General features: G+C 39.6%; 2 protein-coding genes across 3 annotated transcripts in view; one reads left to right on the forward strand and one right to left on the reverse strand.

Annotated features, from left to right (window-relative positions):
- Window positions 1-1,984, forward strand: part of LOC135107031 (uncharacterized) — a 75,514-nt gene extending 73,530 nt beyond the window's left edge. For both annotated transcript variants that reach the window (XM_064016601.1, XM_064016600.1), the window contains 2 exons: window positions 1-832; window positions 1,419-1,984. The exon at window positions 1-832 is cut by the window's left edge and continues 444 nt beyond it. In XM_064016601.1, the coding sequence (XP_063872671.1) occupies window positions 1-832; window positions 1,419-1,619 (1,033 nt within the window). In that variant the 3' untranslated portion in view covers window positions 1,620-1,984. The remainder of the gene's footprint in view (window positions 833-1,418) is intronic.
- A 5,346-nt stretch (window positions 1,985-7,330) lies between these two features.
- LOC135107030 (uncharacterized) overlaps window positions 7,331-25,000 on the reverse strand; it is a 22,396-nt gene continuing 4,726 nt past the window's right edge. The window contains exons 3-8 of the mRNA XM_064016599.1: window positions 18,741-18,887; window positions 17,078-17,232; window positions 15,915-16,797; window positions 14,967-15,149; window positions 13,653-13,796; window positions 7,331-8,851 (exon numbers count right to left, since the gene is read on the reverse strand). Of these exons, the coding sequence (XP_063872669.1) occupies window positions 8,756-8,851; window positions 13,653-13,796; window positions 14,967-15,149; window positions 15,915-16,797; window positions 17,078-17,232; window positions 18,741-18,887 (1,608 nt within the window). The 3' untranslated portion in view covers window positions 7,331-8,755. The remainder of the gene's footprint in view (window positions 8,852-13,652; window positions 13,797-14,966; window positions 15,150-15,914; window positions 16,798-17,077; window positions 17,233-18,740; window positions 18,888-25,000) is intronic.

Below are 25,000 nucleotides of genomic sequence, written 5' to 3' on the forward strand. Positions count from 1 at the left end.
GCTCGGCACCCTGGATGTGTCCTACTGCTCAGCCGTCACTGATAAGGGCGTGCGGGCCTTGCTAGGCCTGACGGATGATGCCCGACCAGTGCGAGAGGTGGTTCTTGGTGTGGTCAAGGGTACGGGCGAGCATCCCGCCTCCACCCTTCATACTGTCAACCTTTGGGGCACGGGAGTCACTACTCTAGGGTGTGTCCTGTTGCTGGCTACCTGTCCTGCTCTTACATCGCTTACGTGTCGCTGGTCTGGTGAGGCTCTGGACTTGTCAGTAAGGGCTGGACGGGAGGCTCCCTTAAGCCTCACACAACTCATCCTCGCCGAATCTTCACTGCCACCGTTGGCTCCAGTCGCCACCCTTTGCCCACACCTGAGCTCCCTGGTGGCACGGCGTCCCTCTGATGCCCCAAATGTCGAGGAGGTGCTGATTCAAGTACCTTCCCTAACCTCCCTCACTCTGATGCAGTTTCTCCCACATCAGGAGAATTGGTTGCCTGCCTCCCCCGCGCCATACCTCACACACCTTCATCTGTCTTTCCTGGAGCCACGCCCCGTCCACCTGGCTCGCCTTGCAGACACCTTCCCTTCCCTAACTCATCTATTCCTGGATGGAGTGACGCCCACGCTCCCCTACCCTCCTCCGCCCCCGCCCGTCTCCAAGATAGAAAGCTTACGTTTGGTCACTCTGCCCATCACGAATCCTGATTTGGACGCAGAGGTGGTGGAGTGGGCACTGGTATGGGTGTCCGCGGCCTCCAGCATTGACCTTGGCTCCTGTAGACTTCTAACTGACGAGCATCTCACTCGAGCCATCGCGGCAGGTGCTCTTACCCAGGTAAAAAAATTTCCTTTCATGTGGAATTATGACCTCAAAACCTCAAAGTACAGTGCTTTAGAAGGGAGACTTGGAAGTACTCTGATATATATACACACACACACACACACACACACACACACACACGGGTAGAGTAGAGAGCTAAACGCCTATTTTAATAAATCCCTAAAAGAATAAACTGGATAAGTAAAAGATTAAATAGATAAGTAAATATATGGCCGTTGGATCATGAAGGAGAGACTCCTACGAGCGGCTGAAATTTTCCTAAACACGCTTGAATAATAAAAAAAAAATTAAAAAAAATAGTGACAAAGAACAGTTTAACATCTGGAGAATATTTTTATTTTATCGACGTAACATAATACATACATACATACTGTCTAAACGCCAGCATTTTATAGGAACATTTAGAGAGAGAGAGAGAGAGAGAGAGAGAGAGAGAGAGAGAGAGAGAGTTTGATTTATACATAGGCTTTGGTATTTTATTCCCAGAGAAAAAGTTATTTGGTGCATTCGTTATGAAATCCCTTCGGTATCAACTTAATGAATTATATCCCTCTTCCTGCTCCCTTCTGCCATGGCCCAGGCAGAGGACGTGCGTCTGTCGGGAGCGCGTCAGATCACGGATGGCGCCATCATGGACCTGCTGACGGCGTGCCCGCATCTGCGTCGCCTCGCCCTCAAGATGCTTCCCAAGGAACGTCTGGCCGAGTTGGAATCCCTCAAGGTGACACTCCGCAAGCAAAATCTTGACCTTGAATTGATCACTTACGGCTGGAAGTTTTGAACTCAGATCTCAAGCAGCAGGTTTCCTCTGTCCACGAGGGAGAGATGGAACAGAGACGGTCAGGGCCCTGAGTAGATGGCCTCGCACAATCATGCTCGATATGTTAAGATTTTGCTAACGTTATTCAACATATTTTTATGTATACTCTATATATGTACATTTTTTAAGGAGGTGCTGTTTGCATATTAAAGATTTTTTTTCTTCAGTGTGTGTGTGTGTGTGTGTGTGTGTGTGTGTGTGTGTGTGTGTGTGTGTAAGTGAGGCTCTTCCTTCATATCAAGACACAGAGGCCGAACACAAGCAACGGGATGAAATGTTCTGGTGCCGTCTTCATAAACGTTCCTTCAATATATTGTTTAACAGAGTACATGAGTTGTTTTTTACCAAACCAAGTGTGCCTTTCCACCCATTTTTTAACCACGCCATCCATGTGTGGAGGGGAGGAAGGGGTCATGATAATAACGACTATAATGCACAATTTATCCATGGCATAACACTTCAAAATCATGGATGTCGCAAGTGGAGACCTTAATACATATTGATTTAACCCTTTCACTGCGGTATGCACTAATTCAGAAAACTCAAATCAAGACAAGAAAGAAAAGGCATAAAAGTAATAGATTTTGCAATTTCTAGTTAATACAGTGTTTGCAGGTGGCTGTAGAACAAGAAAAGATGTCTCAGAATGAATAGTGATTAAAGAAGACATACCATTTTGCAGTAAAAGGGTTAAGGTGCAACCAATTTTAGAGTTCTTCACTATTAAGGTGAAAATCGCAGCCTTTCAGTGAAGAATATATCTAGTAGAGTCTGTCCTCGGCTTTAGTTTGCTGCATCATCTTTGTGGTCTCTGTGCAGCACCTCCATCATATCAATCAACGTTGATATTACTGAAGCTTCAGGCAATCTTGTAGGGCGGCCCGTGATGGAATCAAGACTGGCACCTCCATCTTCAGGTGCACCACTTTAATTATGTAGTAGGCCTGACTACACACGGCTTCGCAACACGAATGAGCGTGTCGAAGGAGTTCCGTAAAATACACTCGAATACAATCTCAAAATTCATGGGAATGCGAAGGTTTTAATATGGTATCAGATTTATCTGTACCGGAAAGTGAAGCCATGAATGTGTAAAATATTTTGTTCCTGTCTTAACTTTTAAAGTTTTTGTCATTCTCCCGCTTACACTGAATATATGACTGCAATATGATTCCGCATTTTAATATCAACCAATTTTTAAATCTTGCGCTTTGATGAAGTTTATGAGGATACAGCAGAACAGCCAAGGTAACAGCAGCAATGGTTCGGAGGGTTCAGCGCGGTGTGACGAAACACTGAACGAACATACCGCGGATTGGTTGGATGTCGATGGTAGATCCTTATCCGCGATTTGTGATTATTCTTTTCTAGAGTTCGCTGCTAGAGAGTTCGCTGGTTTGTTTCTTATCAAGGTCTGCTCGTCATTCAGGTGAGTAAGGTTCAGTGTGGGTTGTGATGTGAGTGTGCGTGAGACAAAGAAGCTGAGAGAGTGGTGAAGGCTGCAAGGTGTGGGTGGCATGGGCCGAGCAGACGGTGCAGTGCTTTCGGGTATGGAGTGCAGATGGTGAGGTTGCAGGGTAGTGTCTACGCTAGAGTAAGACAGGTTGTGTGGGGTGTGGCAGGTACAGCCTGAGTGAGTGGGCAGATTATGACAGGTGACATGCATGTGTGGTGCTGATATGCAACTTGAGCGTGAATATAAACTGGGATCACTGTGGGTGGCAGGGATAGCGGTGGCATACTCCTTTGCCCCCGTGTTTCTGTTAAGGCCTGTTCATACCAGGAAACATTGTTTTGAAAAATGTTTGCAAACAGTTTGCAAACTGTTTGGAAACTGTTTTCAAACAATATTTCCTGTTCAGACCTCAGTTGTCATCCTGCTTGCGATGAGTGTAGAGGTTGCTGCAGCAGCCTCTTTATTTTGCTTGGCACTTGATAAATTCATGGAAGAGTAAGAAAAAGAAAATGAGATGGGTGAGGAAATTTTTGGAATAGGAGTCTTTTATGGTAATTTGCTTCTGGTGGATTGAGAGTAAATGGAAGAGGTTTTACCAATTTTCTTTGGATGTCCGCGACTGCCATTTGAAATATTTTTTATGGATGTGGCTCCCACAGGGTAAACTTTCATAAGATTTTACAAAAACATTTTTTTTTAATCCTGATAAAAGATCAAAATTTCATATCCATAAATTACTGACAATTTGGCAACACTACTGCTCATCGTCACATTTGCCACACACACACACACACACACACACACACACACACACCAAACTATTCTATAGACATTAATGGGAAGATGAAGAAGAGAGATGTATCAAGAATGAAAGTTGAAGGAAAAGTCTATGAGGATGCACAGGACATGGCGGAGGTTATGAACAAAAGTTTCAGATTGGTATTTACTGTGGAAGGGGAGTTTGATGCTGGGAGGAATAATTTAGTGAGGAATATACTAAGTACAGCCCCTGTCAATTATGATGAAATACTTAAGATGATGGAAGACCTTGATGTAGATGAATGCAGAGACCAACTGGCTGATAAAATTCAGTCTGGTAGTGACATCATTGTCACAGGGAAGAGTACCAAAAGATTGGAAGAGAGCAAATATTACACTATATTCAAAGGAGGAAATAAGGAAAACCCACTAAATTATAGACCAGTGTCATTGACTAGTGTTGTAGGAAAACTATGTGAAAGACACAGTGATAAAATTGCTGGAGAGATGATGAATTTGTTAAAAAGTGTAAGAATGGCATTCTCATATTTAGATGAAGGAATGATAAAAAAACTGATTTCCATGATTAGACAAAGATTGGAATATGTGGCAGTGGTGTGGTCTTCTCATATAAAGAGGAATATTATAAGATTAGAAAGAGTACAAAGAGCAGTCACTAAGGTGGTTCCAAGAGTTGAGTAAGTCGACCTATGAAGAGAGATTAAGAATGTTGGAAATTCCTACACTTGAAAATAGGAGAGAGAGAGAGAGAGCAGATTTAATAAACATCTATAGAATGATAAATGGTATGAAAAATGTGGACAAAGAATGTTTTATAAATTTAGACACAGAGTACAAGGGGACACAGTAAAATATTGAAGAAAGTTAACTGTAGAGACATGAAGTATAGTTTTCTTCACAGAAGTGTGAACAAATGGAATGAACTCAGTGAAGACATTGTGAATGCCAAAACTGTCTATGCTTTTAAGACCAAAACTAGATAGATATAGAGATAGGATACCATGAGATTACTCCCCTCCTGTAAACCATAACTAGGTAAACTAAGCTAGGTAAATACACACTGTTTCCCATTCTGGATGGGAAACAAATACACATGAAAGATTGTTTCCAAGCAGTTTGTAAACAATGTTTCCAAACTGTTTACAAACTTTGTTTCCAAACATTGTTTCCTGGTGTGGACAGTCCTTTACTAGCATTATGGACTTTTATGCAGTTTGCTGCAACTCATCTCCCCATTAGGAGTTTGAGTCCCATGCATTACAGTATGACTTAAACTGTCTCTCCATATTAGCTGTGATTTGTTTGAACATACTGTGTGTCTGTGGTGACCTGCTGGTTGTTATGGCAACCTTTGTTATGGTATTTTTATTTTTTTTTATGTAGGAAGGACACTGGCCAAGGGCAACAAAAATCTTATAAAAAAAATGCCCACTGAAATGCCAGTCCCATAAAAGGATCAAAGCAGTGGTAAAAAATTGGTGGATAAGTGTCTTAAAACCTCCCTCTTGAAGGAATTCAAGTCAAAGGAAGGTGGAAATACAGAAGCAGGCTGGGAGTTCCAGAGTTTACCAGAGAAAGGGATGAATGATTGAGAATACTGGTTAACTCTTGCATTAGAGAGGTGGATAGAATAGGGGTGAGAGAAAGAAGAAAGTCTTGTGCAGCGAGGCCGCGGAAGGAGGGGAGGCATGCAGTTAGCAAGATCAAAAGAGCAGTTAGCATGAAAATAGCGGTAGAAGACAGCTAGATATGCAACATTGCGGAGGTGAGAGAGAGGCTGAAGACAGTCAGTTAGAGGAGAGGAGTTGATGAGACGAAAAGCTTTTGATTCCACCCTGTCTAGAAGAGCAGTATGAGTGGAATCCCCCCCAGACATGTGAAGCATACTCCATACATGGATGGATAAGGCCCTTGTACAGAGTTAGCAGCTGGGGGGGTGAGAAAAACTGGCAGAGACGTCTCAGAACACCTAACTTCATAGAAGCTGTTTTAGCTAGAGATGAGATGTGAAGTTTCCAGTTCAGATTATAAGTAAAGGACAGACCGAGGATGTTCAGTGTAGAAGAGGGGGACAGTTGAGTGTCATTGAAGAAAAGGGGATAGTTGTCTGGAAGGTTGTGTCGAGTTGATAGATGGAGGAATTGAGTTTTTGAGGCATTGAACAATATCAAGTTTGCTCTGCCCCAATCAGAAATTTTAGAAAGATCAGAAGCCAGGCGTTCTGTGGCTTCCCTGCGTGATATGTTTACCTCCTGAAGGGTTGGACGTCTATGAAAAGACGTGGAAAAGTGCAGGGTGGTATCATCAGCGTAGGAGTGGATCGGACAAGAAGTTTGGTTTAGAAGATCATTAATGAATAAGAAGAGAGTAGGTGACAGGACAGAACCCTGAGGAACACCACTGCTAATAGATTTAGGAGAAGAACAGTGACCATCTACCACAGCAGCAATAGAACGGTCAGAAAGGAAACTTGAGATGAAGTTACAGAGAGAAGGATAGAAACCGTAGGAGGGTAGTTTGGAAATCAAAGCTTTGTGCCAGCAGACCCTATCAAAGGCTTTTGATATGTCCAAGGCAACAGCAAAAGTTTCACCAAAATCTCTAAAAGAGGATGACCAAGACTCGGTAAGGAAAGCCAGAAGATCACCAGTAGAGCGGCCTTGACTGGCGATCAGATAGAAGGTTGTGAAGTGATAGATGTTTAAGAATCTTCCTGTTGAGGATAGATTCAAAAACTTTAGATAGGCAGGAAATTAAAGCAATAGGACGGTAGTTTGAGGGATTAGTGGTCACCCTTTTCAGGAACAGGTTGAATGTAGGCAAACTTCCAGCAAGAAGGAAAGGTAGATGTTGACAGACAGAGCTGAAAGAGTTTGACTAGGCAAGGTGCAAGCATGGAGGCACAGTTTCGGAGAACAATAGGAGGGACCCTATCAGGTCCATAAGCCTTCCGAGGGTTTAGGCCAGCGAGGGCATGGAAAACATCATTGCGAAGAATTTTAATAGGTGGCATGAAGTAGTCAGAGGGTGGAGGAGAGGGAGGAACAAGCCCAGAATCGTCCAAGATAGAGTTTTTAGCAAAGGTTTGAGCAAAGAGTTCAGCTTTAGAAATAGATGTGATAGCAGTGGTGCCATCTGGTTGAAGTAGAGGAGGGAAAGAAGAAGAAGCAAAGTTATTGGAGATATTTTTGGCTAGATGCCAGAAATCACGAGGGGAGTTAGATCTTGAAAGGTTTTTGACATTTTCTGTTAATGAAGGAGTTTTTGGCTAGTTGGAGAACAGACTTGGCATGTACTTGTGCTGTTAACAGTTTCTCCTCTGTCTAAGTAAGAGTTCAATTTTATTGGTATTCTGGTAGTTTTAGTGAGGATTGATGTGGTTTTTGAGTGTATCTGTTGTTGACTGCTATGACCAGTAATCAAAAGTACATAATCCCAGACACTAATATTTATTATCACAATACTTCATGGTAAATACAGCTTTGTACAAAAATAATGTGAGAAAGTATATTTTATTATAACATACTCTCTGTTGACATGATGGTTAAAGACCTTACAGCTCTCTAGACAATGGTTATAAGTCTTTGTTGACCTTGCTTAACTTCATCTTATAGCTCTGTTAATGAGACAAGGTGGTGATTCCCTACAAGACATTGCTAATTCTTAATGACATTGTACAAAAAAATGCGGCACTAAAAGATGTAGTTTGAACAGGATGTGTACAGAAAAATGCAGCACTTAAAAGGTGTAGTTTGAACAGGATGGCTTCAACCTTACATAGTTACAGTCTCACAATCACACCTCATTATCACTATTTACTGTGTATAATAAAACAAACAGCCAACCATGATGCCTGGTAGATGATGACAGAATGAAACAATGCATCTTGAGACTTGAACTCTGAAAATTTTAAATAACCAGAGCATGTGGTTGGTTGCCCATGGGTTCTGGATGACTAAACTTCCACCAGATATAGATGTCATATTTTCTAAACCATTCTGTAAGTTGCCAAAGATAGCACCATCCACAAAGGGAGTAGGGTCTATAGAATGATTTTAGTAATATTTATAATTTCCTTTAACTTTATCAAGGGTACCTACCTCTACTTAATCAATCCTCGCTAAATGATCAATATCTTTTTTAAGTTTTCATATCCTTATCACTTGCCTAATTGTTTGCAAGTGTAGTTTGTAAAATTACTTGTATCACCATCACCTGTCACAACTGCTTGTAACTACCTTTTGTTAAATTTGCTGCAAGTTATTTTAAAATGCTAAGTACTGATGTGTGTTTTTATATAAATAATTACTTCTCTGGCATATATAGTTTGCATGGCTTGTTTTTTGTACCATTTTGTTTCAGGTATGATTAATAACCCTTTCATTCAACAGCTTGCAGCTATTCTGAGATTGTAGTTTTCTTACTAGTCTGATGTGAGGAACAGTGCTGCATTATCCATAAGGCTGACTAGGCTGAGGCCTGGGGCCCACCAAAACCAGGGGCCCATGCAACTTTTTTTTGGTGTGAGTGTGTTAAATGTTAACACTATGGATATGGATGGCAATTGCACTTTGTGTGTCACTGATATTAATTTATAGGAATCCTCTTTGATTCAAGAGACAATAAGGGTGCATTAAACTATAAACATATATAAAAAAAATTCAAGGTTCAATCAATTTATGTGAAGTTTTGATCCACAGTCAGGGATGGCTCAAGAAAAGCATGTGATGTGCTTCAGTGGGGCAGTTGAAGCGGGTGATGCTGAGGGAGCCCTAAGGAGCTAGAAGCCTTGGGTCCTGCCATGGATTAATACAGGACTGGTTAAGATCAACTCTGCCTGACTGGTGGGCTGGTTGGTCGACTAGTTAGCAAACTTGTCATTGATCTTGTTTGAGTGTTTGTAAAGGATGGTGAGGTCAAAGTTGCACAGTCGCTTCATTGCCTGCAGCTCAGCAACCTGTGGACATAAGCAATGTGAAATAGATGCTTTCTTTTCATAAAATGTTTTTAATGGTATTTATATTCATAGTTAGTGTTTATTTCTATATCTCTCTATACATCAATAGAGGCAAATGATAAAGGTGAGAGAGAACTGTAAATTATAAGTCAGAGTGAATATACTTCATTATGAAAACCTACATAATTCCTCATTAGTATTTATACTTGTAAACACTAAAAATTTCACATGGTAATGTTATACTTAGTTTTATGAAAACCCCAGAAAGTAGATGAAATATACATTGTCTGAGTCCACTGGGAAGAAGTGATCATGTGATATTAGAAATAGTACTACATGAGGAAACAGTTTTGCACAGGAATGAACAATTTAGAAATGGGAGACAGAACTATGCTAAGGCAAACTTTGCAGAGCTTGATAAATTTTGTGGAAAAATTAACTGGAAAGAGGTATTTGAAGTTAAATAGTATAAAAAAAAATATAAGTTATTTTTTAGCAAGTATAGAGAGTGGATGAAACAGTTTGTACCAAGTTATAAAGTGAAAATTGGGAAGCATGAATGGTATAGTGCCAGGTGTGTAGAAGCAAAAAGGAAAAAAAAGACAGGGCATGGAGGAAAATGATGAGGTATCTGAACAGAAATACTAGGTAGGAATACAGAAAGGCAAGGAATGAATATGGTATAATAAGAGAAGAAAAAATTTGAAAGTGACATAGAAAATACAAGGAAGAGACCAAACACTTCTACAGATATATAAATGGAAAAATTAAACATTGGGATGACATAAACAAGTTAAAAAGAGAAAGAAGAATTTATGAAACTACTGAGGAAATGAGTGAACTAATGAGTGAGAGTTTTCAATCTGTGTTTACAAAGGAAGCAAATTTTATGGCACTGAAAGTGGCATCACAGAATGAGGGAAGAATACAGGAGATACAAATAAAGAGACAAGAAATCAAGAAACTGCTGGAAGAGCTGGATGTTAAAAGTAAATGGATGGATATTAAAAGAATGCAGTGAACAAATGGAGGAACCCATAAGGGATATAATTAACAACTCAGTGAGAGAAGGATAATCACCAAGGGAATGGAAAACAGTTAACATAGTCCCAGTATACAAATGGAACTATTAAATTACAGACCAGTGTCACTAACAAGTATTGTAAGGAAGCTTTGTGAAATAGTAATTAAAGATAGTTGGGTGCAATATTTAGAAGATAAAAAGCAATTTGGACTCAGGAAAGAGAGATCCTGTGTCATAAATCTACTGAGCTTTTATAGGAGAGTAATAGATGGAGTGTAAGAGAGGGACGGAAGGGTTGGTGTGGAATACCTGGATCTCAAAAAAAAACAAAAACAAAAAAAAACATTTGATAAAGTTCCTCACAAAAGCCTTATGTGGATGGATGGAGGATTATTTACAAGGGAGGAAAATGAGAACAGTAATCAGAGACATTAATTCAAGTTGGCGTGAAGTGACAAGTGCGGTACCAAAAGGATCTGTGTTGGTGACTATTATGCTTCAGATATATGTAAATGATATGACAGAAGATCTAAACAGTTATATAAACCTGTTTGCTGATGATGCAAAAATAATGAAAATAATAAAGGATGAAAATGACTGCAAGGAGTTACAAAAAGATATTGACAAGATACATACATAGAGCCAAAGATGGAAACTAGACTTTAATGCCAGAAAATGCTATATGTGGAAACTAGACTTCAATGCCAGAAAATGCTATGTGTTGGAAAGAGAAAAAGTAAAAAAAAGAGACCTTTAAGGAAGTACAAAATGGGAGGAGAAATAATGAAAAGTAATGAAGTAAAAGATTTGGGAATAATGATTCAGGACACACTATCACCTGAAAGGCACATAAATGGGATATTCGGCTCCACATACAGCTTGTTAATAAACATTAGGATGGTGTTTAACTATTTAGATAAAGAAATGATGAAGAAAATTATAAAAAGCATGATACTACCTAAATTGGAATACACAACAGTAGTTTGGGCTCCACATAGAAAAAGATACACAGAAACTGGAAAGAATACAGAGGATAGTGACAAAGATGGTACCAGAAGTGAAAGACTTAAGCTATGAAGAAAGACTTGAAGAGATTGGATTATGAACACTACAAACAAGAGAGAAGAGAAAGAGGAGATCTGATAACAATGTACAAATTAGTAAACAGTGTAGAAAGAATATACAGATATAACTTTGTACCACAGATGGAGGAGGGGGAGAAACAGATGAGGGGACATGGGAAGAAAATAAAGAAGAGTGGATATTCAAGTGATATCAAGAAATACAACTCCCTGTATAGAACTATTGAAATCTGGAATGATTTGAAGGAAGAGGTGGTGGCGGCAAACAGTGTACACATGTTTAAAGAGAAACTGGATAAATATGGTTATGGAGACAGGACAAAATGACCTTTGGCTTGTGCCCTGCACAACGCAACTAGGTAAATACAACTAGGTAACACACACACACACATCTGTCATGGCGGACAGAGAAGTCAACGCGAACAGGCGCTCCTAAAAATCCTGCCATCTATGTCGCTGAGAGCTGTCCTAGTGGAAATACAGAGGTGAGAGTTCACACTGGTTCTACTCATTGCTGTCCCCATCTCCAAAAGTGTTTTGTAGAAAGCAATTAAACTGTTATAATGAGGGGTGAAGAGAGGGGTTACTTCGGTCCCCACTATGTTGTTTACACCAACGGGGACTGTCCCGAAGGCGAGACAAAGAGACTCCTCGGGATTTGGGTTCGGGGAAGCAATGATGAGAAAAATAATTATCACACTGGAAACTGAAATGAAGGAAATGAAGGATAGATTTGACAAGATGGAGAAGATGGTTGAAACTTTGATCACCGAGAAGGGGGTGTAGAAAGGTGCATAGGACAATCTACATAAAAAAACTAATGTTATATGAAAAGAAAGCAATGGAACATGAAGGCAAAGTGGAAGAATTAAATGTAAAATAGGAAAATTGGAAGAAAGAACAAGAGGAAGAAAAGATCGATTTTATGAAAATTGTGAAGGAACAAACAAAGGCAAACAACACCAAGGTAACAGAAAAAGTTGTTCAAGTTATAAAACCTGGCGAGAGACACTGTGGATAAGGAAAAAATGTAAAGAAGTAAAGAAGATCCATTAAATTATAGACCTGTATTGCTCACAAGTGTGGTGGTGAAGATTTGTGAAAAGATTATCAAGAACAGATGAGTGAAATACCTAGAAGACTACAAGGTGATAACAGAGAAACAGTTTGGTTTCAGAGAAGGACGATCTCGTGTTACGAATTTGATAAGTTTCTACTCAAGAGTAATAGATATAGTGCAAGAGAGAGATGGATGGGCCGACTGCATATACTTAGATCTGAGAAAAGCATTCGATAAAGTTCCACACAGAAGACTAATATGGAAATTGGAAAAAAATAGAGGACTTGGTGTATCACTGTTAAAGTGAATGACTAACTTTTTGACAAACAGAGAAATGAGGACAGTAATTAAAGGCAGCAGGTCAAACTGGAGAACAGTAATAAGTGGAGTCCCACAAGGTTCGGTACTTGCACCTATTATGTTCACAGTTTATATAAATGATATGACAGAAGGTGTAGAAAGTTACATGAACCTTTTCACTGATGATGCTAAGATTATGAGGAAAGTAAAAAATGAAGAAGATTGCAATGCTTTAAATCAGGACTTAATTAAGATTAATGAATGGTCATTGAGGTGGAATATGGAGTTTAATGCTAAAAAATGTAGTGTGATGAGGTTTGGAAAAAGTGTGAAAAGACCAGTTGGCAACTATTACTTAGGGAATGAGGAAATCTCTATAAGATCTCTATAAGAAAAGACCTAGGAGTAATTATTACTGATAATTTATCATTTGGAGAAACATATAATCTGCTGAGAAACATCAAGATAGCATTCTCCTATGATGAAGATATGATAAAAAAAAAAACTGATAACAACAATGATATGTCCCAGATTGGAATACGCAGCATGAGTGTGGTCGCCAAGTTTGAAAAGGATACAAGAAAGTTAGAAAGAATCCAGAGAGCTGCAACTAAAATCCCTGCAAGCTTAAGAGAGTATAGTTATGAGGAAAGGTTGAAGAGATTGTGCCTGACTACACTAGAAAAAAAGGAGGGAAAGAGGTGATTTAATAGCAATATATAGAATACTGGAAAGAATGGAAAAGTTGGACAGAGGAGACCTCTTGATACCAGATACGATAGACACAAGAGGACATGGAAGGAGAATGAAAAGGAGTGTTTGCAGAAGAGACATCAAGAAACATAGCTTCTCACACAGAAGTATAACAGTGTGGAACGAACTTAAGGATGAGACTGTGTGCAAAGACAATTCATAAATTTAAAGAAAATCTAGATAAAAGTTGATATGGAGATGGGACAGCATGAGCCTAGTGTGGCTCTTGTCCTGTATTTCACAACTAGGTAAATACAACTAGGTAAATACACACACGTGTGACGTGGGATACAAGAGACACAGAAAGAAGCTGAAAAAGGAAATTTGTAGAAGAGATATTAAAAAGAATAATTTTCCACAACAAGTAGTTGATACATAGAACTGTCTAAATAAGGATGTGGTGCAAGCAAAAAATTTCATAATTTCAAGGCTATGTTAGATAGTAATAGATACAGAGGTGGGACAGTATGAGCATAGCTCCCTGCATGACACAACTAGGTAATCACACACACACACACACACACACACACACACACACACACACACACACACACACACACACACACACACACACACACACACCTCTTCTGGAGTAATGTTCCAACAGATGAGGTTCCCAAGAATCTGCAAGTTGGGACATGTGTTGATGATCAGGTATGCTGTTTCAATATTGAGTTCCAGCATAGGGGCTGCCAGAGTCCTTCTTGGTGCATCAGCAATGAAAACCTGTGGAGGGAAAAATAAGTAATTATATTTTGCACTTATAGGGCAGATTTATTATTACTGCTTTATATTGAGCCCCAGAAAATTTGGTTGTATGGAAATGTACATTTTAAAGTTAATTATGTAGTGGCAGACAAAAGGAAATTAGAATTTGATGCTACTCACTTTGCCATTCATTTTAATGCCCTTGTGGTAGTGCAGCCATGCAGCCATTTGATATGAAGGTAAATGGACAGACTAGTCTGCCAGCCAACAACCACAAATTAACTACCATTCTGCTGGCCAGATCATATATTCATAATGTATTTTGTCCATATGGATTTATCCAAGATCTGAAATGTTGAGGCTAGTGGATCCAAGAGCTTTCTTGAAAGTGCAGTATCAAAATATGTGTCATCAGTCTCCTAGGACCCACTGGACTCTCAATATCTCTTGTGCCACTTTGCCATTGTTCATTGCTTATTTAATTTTTCTGCATGGAGATGGTCTTCAGATAATAGAAAATACTCTCAGGAAAAAAACTACGAATAAATTGCTCTAAGAGCTGCTGCAAATAACTGGTTTGGTTCTGATTTCTGATAGTTTGAAAAGAGTGAAGCTCAGGAGAAGGAGATGAAGTATGGAATATAAAAGCTGAAAAGTTTAATAATGTTTGCATGTGAAGAAATTATCTTCATTTATATGCAACTTAAAAAAAAGATGGCACTGGTGTAATTTCATAAAATGAAATTGCATGTGTGGATAGGTTGCACAAGTGGTACCATATATGTAGATAATATAATTTGCATTACTTACAGTATATGCAACTGAAATCAAACAACGGACTCATGGGTGGACATTAATGACACTGGAAATAAGCTTCTGCACTATACAGGCAAATTCTGCACCTAGAATTAAGAGAGAATGTAAGAAGCACAAATAGCCCAGGATTTTAGGTTATGGGTCCTATAGTTACCAGAGAAGTGTTGAAAAACAGAGGCTAAGTGCTACTTGACTTGTGCACCTTATCTTTATCTTTTCAACACAGTACCTCCAAATAACATGACATAGAGCAGCTATTTTGGAGAGAGAGAGAGAGAGAGAGAGAGAGAGAGAGAGAGAGAGAGAGAGAGAGAGAGAGAGAGAGAGAGAGAGAGAGAATAAATAAGTAAAACTAGCTGGAAAGTCACACACCTTAAGAGAAGGAAGTGAGTTTGTGGCAAGCAGTGCTGCAATGAAGTTGTGAGTCACCCCAAGGGATCGTACCAACAGGTACAACTCCTGGAGGTGGTGGACACCCTTCACAAGGAAGAGGAGCAAATCACAAGCAGTGGGACTCATGGTCAGCTCATCATGTCCTAGACGTAAACTAAGCACCTGTGGGTTGAATGGTTCCTTGTTAGTTAGTCCTTATATACACTAGTATGTCTATATATCTAAAATCATCCCTCTTAGTTTAAGGATATAGGATCCATGTTTGTATTCTATGAGCTGTATATATTTAAATGAAGCATAGGTGGGGATAGGAACTCATCCCTCTGAACTTATACTCCACTAAAAACAAGATCTTTCTACGTATCAGGCCAGCAATCTCACATGGGATGGCACAGACAAAGCACCACACACTTATACATTCATCATTCACACTGTCAGCCACTGTTAGAAATGAGAGGACCAACATATTACACAGGTGGCCACATACTTTTTTTTTGCCATATTTTGTAGATTGTAAAATATTCATGAGTGAAAGCTGTGTGCTAGGACATGTTTAAAAGTTAGAGTTCATGCCAGTCTAGTCACTCACTTTTTGAGATCCTTATGCTTTGGATGAATTAGCAGTCAAAAAGCAGAATGCACACTTACATCACTAAAATTGGCTTAGGCATTTAACTAATCAACAAAAAGTTATGCCACTTCTACTCAAATGATTAATCTTTATAATCTCAATCTTCTAGTTTCACATTCAAGGGTGGAATCAAAAGCTTTTCATCTCATCAACTCCTCTCCTCTAACTGACTGTCTTCGGCCTCTCTCTCATTGCTGCAATGTTGCATCTCTAGCTGTCTTCTGCCACATTTTCATGCTAACTGCTCTTCTGATCTTGCTAATTGCATGCCTAATTGCATGATGTGAGTCACTTACCTCTAATTTCTGCATGTTATTGATGTGAGAAGAGAGCGAGACATCAGCTACAGCCATGTTGGCATAGAAATATAGCTTTATCAAGTTGGGACAGCTCTTGGCAATAGTAGCCACATGATAGGCATGAAGGCGGTGGCAGAATATTGTAAGGGAGACCAGACCAGCACCACCAGGTCCTGTCAAATAGTTGACAGTAGTGGTGCCTATAGGATGGTGGATGCCTGTGTAGAACCTCAGTTCCAGGTGCTGCAACTGTCCTAGCCTGTCTAGTTGTCCCACATCTTCATCACAAACACGAATCTTGAGGTTCTCCACATCTGGGCAGGATTCCACCAGGAAATCCACAATTTCCCCATCACAGCGCTGTACCCGTGACAAGGTGTTGTCCACATGTGTTAACTGCAACCTGTAATGGTGAGGCCTGCGGCGCCGCTTTCCCCTAAACCAGCGAGGTTGAGAATGTAGTATCTGCAGGGATGTTCCCAGCTCTCTAAAGCCAACCAGTCGCAATGCTGGGAAAAAATGCAACAGCATAGCCACATCCTCAGGTTCAGCACCACAGTCTTGAATGAAGATCTGCTCCAGCTTGAGACAACCTGGTCGTTGCTCACCTGGATAAAGGTGCAACAACCCTTCTGAGGTTACTCTGTTATTGTGGTTAAGATTAAGCAGTAATAACTTTGGACAGCAGTGTCCCACTGCTTCCAGTACTCCTGAGGAGCATGAAGGCAGGGTCACCTTCTGTCCATGAGTAGATAAATCAAGGTGGGTGAGGCAGCCAAATGATGGGAGAAGTTGAATTAAGGTTGATTCAACTTTGTCCAAGGCCTCCAGCTCAACTGTACCAGCAAAACTCAGGTCAGACAGCTGCAATTTGGTGATGCTGTTGGAGGAAGAGAAACATGGTCTTACTAGACATAGCACTGTCAGTTAGGCATCTGTAAGGATTACTAACTATTGCTGTCAATGATTCCATAAAAATCATAAGATCATACATGTATATGATCAATATACTAAAATGTTTAGGATGAAAATGATGCTGATAAAATAAAGATATCCAGCAGAGGTTCAAGGAATGTGAGATGCAGCCAAGGGATTTATTTATGTGTATGTTAAATGTGATAAATTATATCCACATAGAAAAAAGACACATGCAAACTCACTTTGGGTGTGCAAGTATCCGCAGAAGGCAAGAGATAATAGAGGGAGATGTGCTCAGTGGATGGTGCACAGCCAACTGGTGTAAGACACAATTCAGCACATTTTGCAGCAATATTGGTGGCAGCACTTGGTGCAGTAGCAGACGAATCTTGGCTTCCTGGTTTGGTAGAGAAAAAGAAAACTGTTTACAAATGTTCATCATCATTTTGTTAATGTCCTTAGCTCCCCTTGCAGAGTTATGTCACCTACATTCTGCAGTCATACATGATCTCATCCCTTACGTTCATCCCTCTCATGTCTTTTTACAGACTGTTTCCAGGTATCTTTGTCTTTCTGCTAATCTCTTAACAATTATCTTCAGTTATGATGCTCTTCTGAGTAGCTATATGGTCTGGCTATCTACCTGCATCTAAATGCACCCATCATCCTTGCAATATTGATGCTTCAAGCCACCTTCAGTCTATCATTTGAGAGCCTCCTTTTCTTCATTTGCAGTGCAATACTAACTGCCTTCTTTATAGCATACTCTACTGGTTCTTCTGTTTCCTCATCTGCTTTGCTGTCCTAAATGTTCAAAACGCCAGCTTATTACTGAATTTTCACAAGCACAGTAATGAAAAGTCATAGGATGAATGATCAACACTGAAAGGAAACCTATTTGTAAGAGATCAAAATAACAAAGTTTTCTTTTCCATCACTGTTTGAAGTTCATGGCTGTCCTCATACTACTCCATAATACTGTATGCATATAAGAAAAAGTTACGTGGAAAAAAGTCTTAATTCTACAGTTAATGATGCTAAATGTTGATTTCATTTACTACACAGTCTGGCTTGTCTTATTGTGATGCTTATCATATCACACTTTGGCCTAAGTAAAGAAAGAAGTATGTATAACTGACTGAATTCTTGAATGGCAATTTGACCAATTTCTTAAGGTGCTCTCTCCTCTGACTAATATTTTCTTGGTCAAGGAGATCATGAAAGTATGGAATAATGTAATGTATGTATATGTGGAACATTCAGTAAATATTTCAGGGTACGTCACTTTCAATTAATATTGTTTTTTCTCACCTGAATCAGAAAAAAAAAAAAATGCAGTATATACTCTACCTGTCCTGATCAAGGTGCACTTCTGTTCCTTCCTGAGAAGTATGATTTAAGATTTTATTCATTTAAAAAAATAATTACACTTAATTAAACATAAACATAGCTTGAAGAAATGCACTGTTGTTGTATACTGCCTGTAGTCATATCTTGAGTCACTCCATTCCTTTCCTTAAACACGTACAGTCTATTTCCTTTCAACTTGATTATTTGCTAGCATTATTCACAAACACTTGATAAAAATGTTTAAAATTATGAGATGCAGTTTTATCAGTCTAAATTGCCTGTTTCCCCAACCCAAAATATCCAAATTTTAAGTTAGCTTAAATACTTTTGCACACATCCAAATGATACTGCAAGTTTACTTTTAGTTTGTCTTACTAGTGACTAAAAAATCGTGCCCAAGTGGAACGAACATGTTGGTCAAAGTTTTAATATACTATTCAAACTGTCACATTAAAAACTTTGCTGCTTTACCTAATAGTGGACTTTGCTTGGTCTCCCTTTGGCTGATATCACATCAGATTTTGAAATGCTATTCCTTACCACACATTGACTAACCTTGGCATGATCAGGCATGGTCAAAACCTGTGTCAGCACCATGCTACTTGTTGCACTAATGCTGGACCACAGCAGCTGACGGGGCTGTAGGAGGGGAGGCATGATGGCCTTGCTGTGCCCTCCACCCCTTCCTCCTTCCAAAACACACTGCAACACAAACATGTGCTTGAGAAAGAATAACTATTGAGCGCTCTAATAATTATTAACAAAATACCTATATTATTTAGAAATTTATTTAGGTTTGTTTATCAATATCATGTGCCTTGTTTTTCAGTTATTGCAAAATTAACTGAAATTAAAGTGTAATCTTTTAGAATTGCAACAATGAAGTAGTGGCTCTGATATTTGCTAGCATAACAAAAATGCTTCATGACACATGATGCAGAAGCTAGATTATTTACATATGATATATGAAATATCTATTGCATTAAATAGTTTCAGCGGTGGCATCTATCATTCAACAAGTCAAAATGTTAAGATTTGGTTTATATATTATCTGATATTTGTTAAAGAGGATCATTTGTGTGTGTGTGGGGGGGGGGGGAAGATATCCTCTGTTCATGTTATGTTCTTCCTCCGTACTGGCTGAAGTCTAGCCAAGTGTCATGTGTGTTGTTTGTGGCTCACTGACAACTCAAGGCTCACTGACGAACTCTAGTTACATACAGATGATTGATTCACAACTTATTGTTATTGATATCAGTTAGGTCACGAAAAACAACCAGTGAGTTGAAAGAAGTATGCTACTGAGAACTTAATTAATTAAAGCACACCTGATTGCTGGGTTACGAAACTGTTGGAGATGTGGTGGCTGTAATCTGTTTGTTTACGCTGTTACCTGCTGCTTCGGTGGCAGACGGATGCGGCGGCATGCCGTACCAAGACAAGAGGTAACAGTGTTCTGGTGTAAAAGTCGTCAGTGAAAAATCTTACATAGTATTAAAAAAAAAAAAATAATAGGAATAAAACTAAGTAACAACAGCGCGGTAGACTTCTGTTTAGTGTAAAAGACACGAACAAAAAAGTTCAGACGACAATATGTCAAGCAGCGGACCGAACCAGAGTGGTGCGATTCTTGCAAGCATGCAGTGATTAATCAATCGATGAGCGGAGGGAAAGAATTCAAAAGGAATTCGTCTGGTAAGGGGCACTGAACCATAAAGAGCCCAGCGCATAACCTGGCGTCAAGAGTCCACCTCGTGTTTGTTTATAAGCTGATACGGATTTTCAGACAGTTCACTGGGCGTTGAAACGAACAACCAATGCGAAAAACTGGATCTTGTTCAACCAGTGTAAGTGCACAAGACTTGGGCTGAACACAACTTTGTCCGTGTTGCGAACCATAGGAAATGGACTGTCTGTAAGTCCCAAGTGTTGCACAAGAACAGTGCACTGAGTTGGAAAGATAGAAAGGATAAGGATAATGTAGGTAGGTGAGTTCTGACATGGATGAAATAAGATTATGGAATGGTTGAATGGTAAAGCGTGGTATGTTTGGGTGGTTAGGACACGAGGTGGTTAATAAATGAGTTTGTGAAGAGAATGGTATTAAAAGGTGAAATGTGAGAAAAGAGTTACGAGTACAGGTAACTTAAATGGATAGAGGGAACGATTATTGTGGAGGAGATATTACAGGTGAGGCTTGACGTAACGAACTTGAATAGGTAAAAGTGAATGTTAAAACTTTGACACCGCGGTCACACTTCGAGGAAAGTTCCTGGAGGGGGAGGGAATGTTGCGTCCTGTGTATGTGTGTTTGTGTGTGTGTGTAATTCACCACGCTTTGTGGATCCCGTGCTGATCTCGTGAAGTTCAGCTTTATCCTTTCATTGAGAGGTGAGCTCCAGCCTAGATATTAAACTCAGACGTGGGATGTAACACTTGCTCCCCCTTATCCAAGGTTGACAGGAATTGCTAGCTCATCAGTGAAAAATCTTTAGCGATTTGAGCTTTATGTAAACCTCAGCTGGAATAACTGTTGGGGATGATGTACGAGTACATAACTGAGCTTGCAAGCAGTGTGTTATCTATGTATCTATCTATTTATCTGTATCTACCTACCTATTTATCAGTCAATCTCTATATTGAATTATTTAAATAAATAAATTTCATATATATATATATATATATATATATATATATATATATATATATATATATATATATATATATATATATATATATATATATATAAGGAACATAAAAATTATGGTCATCTACCAACTTTGAAGAGTTTGGAATCTCCACAGCAACGACTTGCATATTTTACTGTTGTGGTGTTGTGGCATCGTTGAATCTGCCGAGGACGATAGGCAGTGAGTGCTTGAGCGTGTGCTGTGTGTTGGTGATCGTACTGGTGTCTATACTGTGGTGTAGTGTAGCGCTCTAGCCCCTGCGGACACATTGCATATGTGAATTTCGACAGGTAACCACCCTGCACTTCGATATAATCTGTGATCTTTCGTAGCTTTTTTTTTTTTTTTTTAGCAACAAATTTCTCCTTCCCAAGCTCGGTAAAGTAACCTTGACGAAGTGAAGCCTTGTCATCAGCACGAGTCAGCTGGTACGTTGGGTATCAAGCAGACGTCATTATTGTTACTTCACACAAGGTTACAAGTTTCGGATGTGAACCTGAAACTATGCCTTATTGCCCATCAACGCCCCCCTCCTTTATTTCTCTCTCTCTCTCTCTCTCTCTCTCTCTCTCTCTCTCTCTCTCTCTCTCTCTCTCTCTCTCTCTCTCTCTCATACACATACACACGGCGCACTAAGGATCGTCGTTGTCACAAGGAGAGGGCTGGACGGCAGCCTTCCTCTCTTTGAGGCCTGCTGGAGGTGCACGCAGTTATTACCATGAAACACTTCCGAGCATGCTATTTATAGTTAAGAATGAATAACAATGGAGCGAAAGACACTGGTACGGTTTCGCTCACCACAAAGTTATGCTTTTGGAGCAGAATACTTAGAATACTTACAGACTTGCAATGCATGGACTATAGAATACCTCCACTGCAGAGATCTGCATTATATAATCAAAATCATACCTCTTGCCGGCGTCACATAAAAGGAATGAGCTTCCACTCCCTGCTATGTCATGATCAAGGTAGGAGAATTCCGGGGAAATGTTTGGATTACCTTTATGGGTGTGTGTGACTGAATGGTACAACTTTCATCCCTCTTGTAGTATTATGTCATTAATTCAAATTTTTCATGTGAAGAAAACTGCTCTTTTATTGTGAAATTGATTTTCCAGATCAGAAAACTTTCAATAGATATAGGATTTCTATATTCTACAACCAAAAGCCAAAGGCGATGAGGAACATAGCCGGGACCGAATGATCGTGCTTATAATATATATATATATATATATATATATATATATATATATATATATATATATATATATATATATATATATATAATTTAAGTGTTCAAAGTTAATGAATAACTAAACGAAATTGATGATATACTGCACACGTACCTCTTTTTCGTAGCCTTTGTATGAATTTTGTTTCGGTTAAAGGATAAATATAAAGTCTGATATATTTCCAAGGTCACAGACAGCATAGGCTTCTTAAGCTGCTTTGTGTTTACGTTTTCACTCTTCCGTCCTGCTTTATTTCCGAGTGTGCACGGGGCGAGGGAGGGAGAGAAGGACGGAGAGAGAGAGAGAGAGAGAGGGGGAGAGAGAGAGAGAGAGAAAGAGAGAGGGCTGGAGACACACACACCACTATGACACAGGTGAGACTGGCAGAGCGAGCATTGGATGAGCCTCGGCGGCCGAGCTCTGCGGCGCAGGGCGGGGTAAGACACCCTGTCACGCAACACAAGGCTGAACTTGGAGATGTTAACGTATAGATTAGCGCCAGTGTGACCACGATCTATATGATGAGTGCGAAAGTAGATGTGATGGCTACACGTGGAGAGGAGGAGTCCATATGTTCTGTATACCTGTATGATCCTGTATGACTGTTGACGTCACACAATCCATAATGCCATCAGGTCCATCACTAGTTCTTCCTCTATCCATATCCTCTCTCTCTCTCTCTCTCTCTCTCTCTCTCTCTCTCTCTCTCTCTCTCTCTCTCTCTCTCTCTCTCTCTCAGGACAGAGTTATTGTTAGTTTTTAGTTCATACGCTAAATTATCCAGAATGTAATAATGATAACTTCAAATACGTAAGCCAGTTTGAAAAAAGCACATTTCTTTCTGCTGTCAATACTCGAGCTCTAGAAGGAGCTGGAAAGTCATCGTGTCAGCGTAAAGCGGTGGTCTGGATACAGAGAACATCTTTTATCTGATGAGGTGATCGATTATAGAATAGATTTGAACCTTTTCGAGAATATACAAAAGCAAATAAATAAAAAAATAAATAAATAAAGTGGCGGGGAGGATGGAGACAGTCCTGAGATGTGAAGCGAATATCATAAACTTCCCGAATGAGAAAAAAAAAAAAAAATAATTAACAATAACAAAAAAAAAAAAAAAAAAAAGACGCTGCGGTTGAATCACGAAACTACACGTATTGCAGTTAGTATGAATACAATGAACACTACAGACACCGCAGCGCCCGTCCTGTGATTGGTGATCTTAGCCCTTTCACTGTGATATGCAACATTTCACGACACTAACCCATGTATTCAGAAACGCTCTGCTCTCTCACCCAGACTATTTTCAAAGATCGCAGAGATAATTAGCCGGGTTCTCAAGACTACTTCTGTTAATAATGTATAAATCTTGTCAATCTGTCATCAAAACCATATAAAGAAATAAAATAAATAAATGAATAAAAACCTATGTTACTTCAGCCAGAGCCTTTGGAAAGTAGTCGAGGTGCGGCCAGAAGCGTTTCAGAATGTGATCCTAAGAGCAATGTAAGGGATCTTAATAAGCATCTACTTGAAAAAAAAAATTATAAATAGATTGTACAATTTCTAGCCAGTATAATGACTGGAGTTTATTTATTTATTTATTTTTTTTTTAGGCAGCTGAATAATTATGAGTAATCGTGTAAACTACTTTGATGGGGAAAAATAGCTGAGGTGAAAAAGAAAAATGAAGTCAGACTGACATCTCAATAAAAAAGAATGCCTGAGATAAGGCGATCACGTGTGTGTGTGTGTGTGTGTGTGTGTGTGTGTGTGTGTATACTGTTAGGTGGCAGCGGCGACGTGTGTGTGGAGGCTCGAGTGGATGTACAAAGGAAGTTATACATACGTTATACATACGTGTATCAACTAGACGGCAAATTAGGGGCAATGTGTCTGTGAATCATCTCGTGCTTCTTCCCTTCGCTCAGCCATACAAATAATCTTTATATTTTCCTGCATCTGGCTGTAAGTGACGTGCTCATTCCGGCAAGAATTCATAAAAATGTACTTCTCTTGTTTGGTAATCTATCCTTATGTTGACCATTTTACCAGCTTGGGATGTATAGAGCACCTGTAGAGTAGCAACAGGCAGTAGCTGCCAACATGCGGAAAGGCTTCCCTTCTGGCCAGCCTTTATCTTTACCTGTCAAGCAAAGAGGCGTCATTCTTCGCAAAGGATTACTGGTCAGTCAGACAAGTGTCACTCCTCATCTAGGGGTGTGTTTGTGTAAATGACAAAGGGACAGGCGGGCATTGCGTGGTAGTTCCGTTCATCTGTGCATAAAGTTTCTCTCCAATTACTTATCTGCCGTGCTGAATGCGGAAAGGAAATAAAAAAAAAAGTCATATTGAGATGTGATTTCGATTTCGAGATTAGATTACCGTAAAGAAGGGAAAGGAGGATGACAACATAACAAGATTGTCTTTCTAGGTCACTGCGCGGTGAAGAGAACAAGGAGGAGGAGGAGGTGGAGGAGGAGGAGCCGCAGCATCAGATGGAAAGAGGACGCTGGCGAGGATGATGGGGTTAAGGGCCTGAAGCAAGGAAGGGTTGGCATGGGAACGAGTGACATCAGTTTGACAAAAGGGAAGCTTCGTGTTGCTCTGTATAGTTCTAGCATGAGTGAAGAACAGCCGATGAGGATAAGAGGCGATGAGGATAAGACGTCTTTCGTAACAAGAAAAGTATTAAGTCTACTCTTTTCAAACTGTATGTCCTTACACATATTAGCCCAATCCCAGTTAAATAAGGAGTTTAAGGTAAATTATTTCCTTGGAGTATAGTTGTTAGACGTTAGGTGGAAACAAAGGGAGTGTATACAATGTAGTCATACGTTCTCCAGTCACAACATAAATGCCTATTCATGATTTTGGTGCCACTGGTGTCGGT

Source organism: Scylla paramamosain, chromosome 14 (assembly GCF_035594125.1).
Source record: "Scylla paramamosain isolate STU-SP2022 chromosome 14, ASM3559412v1, whole genome shotgun sequence".
Taxonomy (NCBI): Eukaryota; Metazoa; Arthropoda; class Malacostraca; order Decapoda; family Portunidae; genus Scylla; species Scylla paramamosain.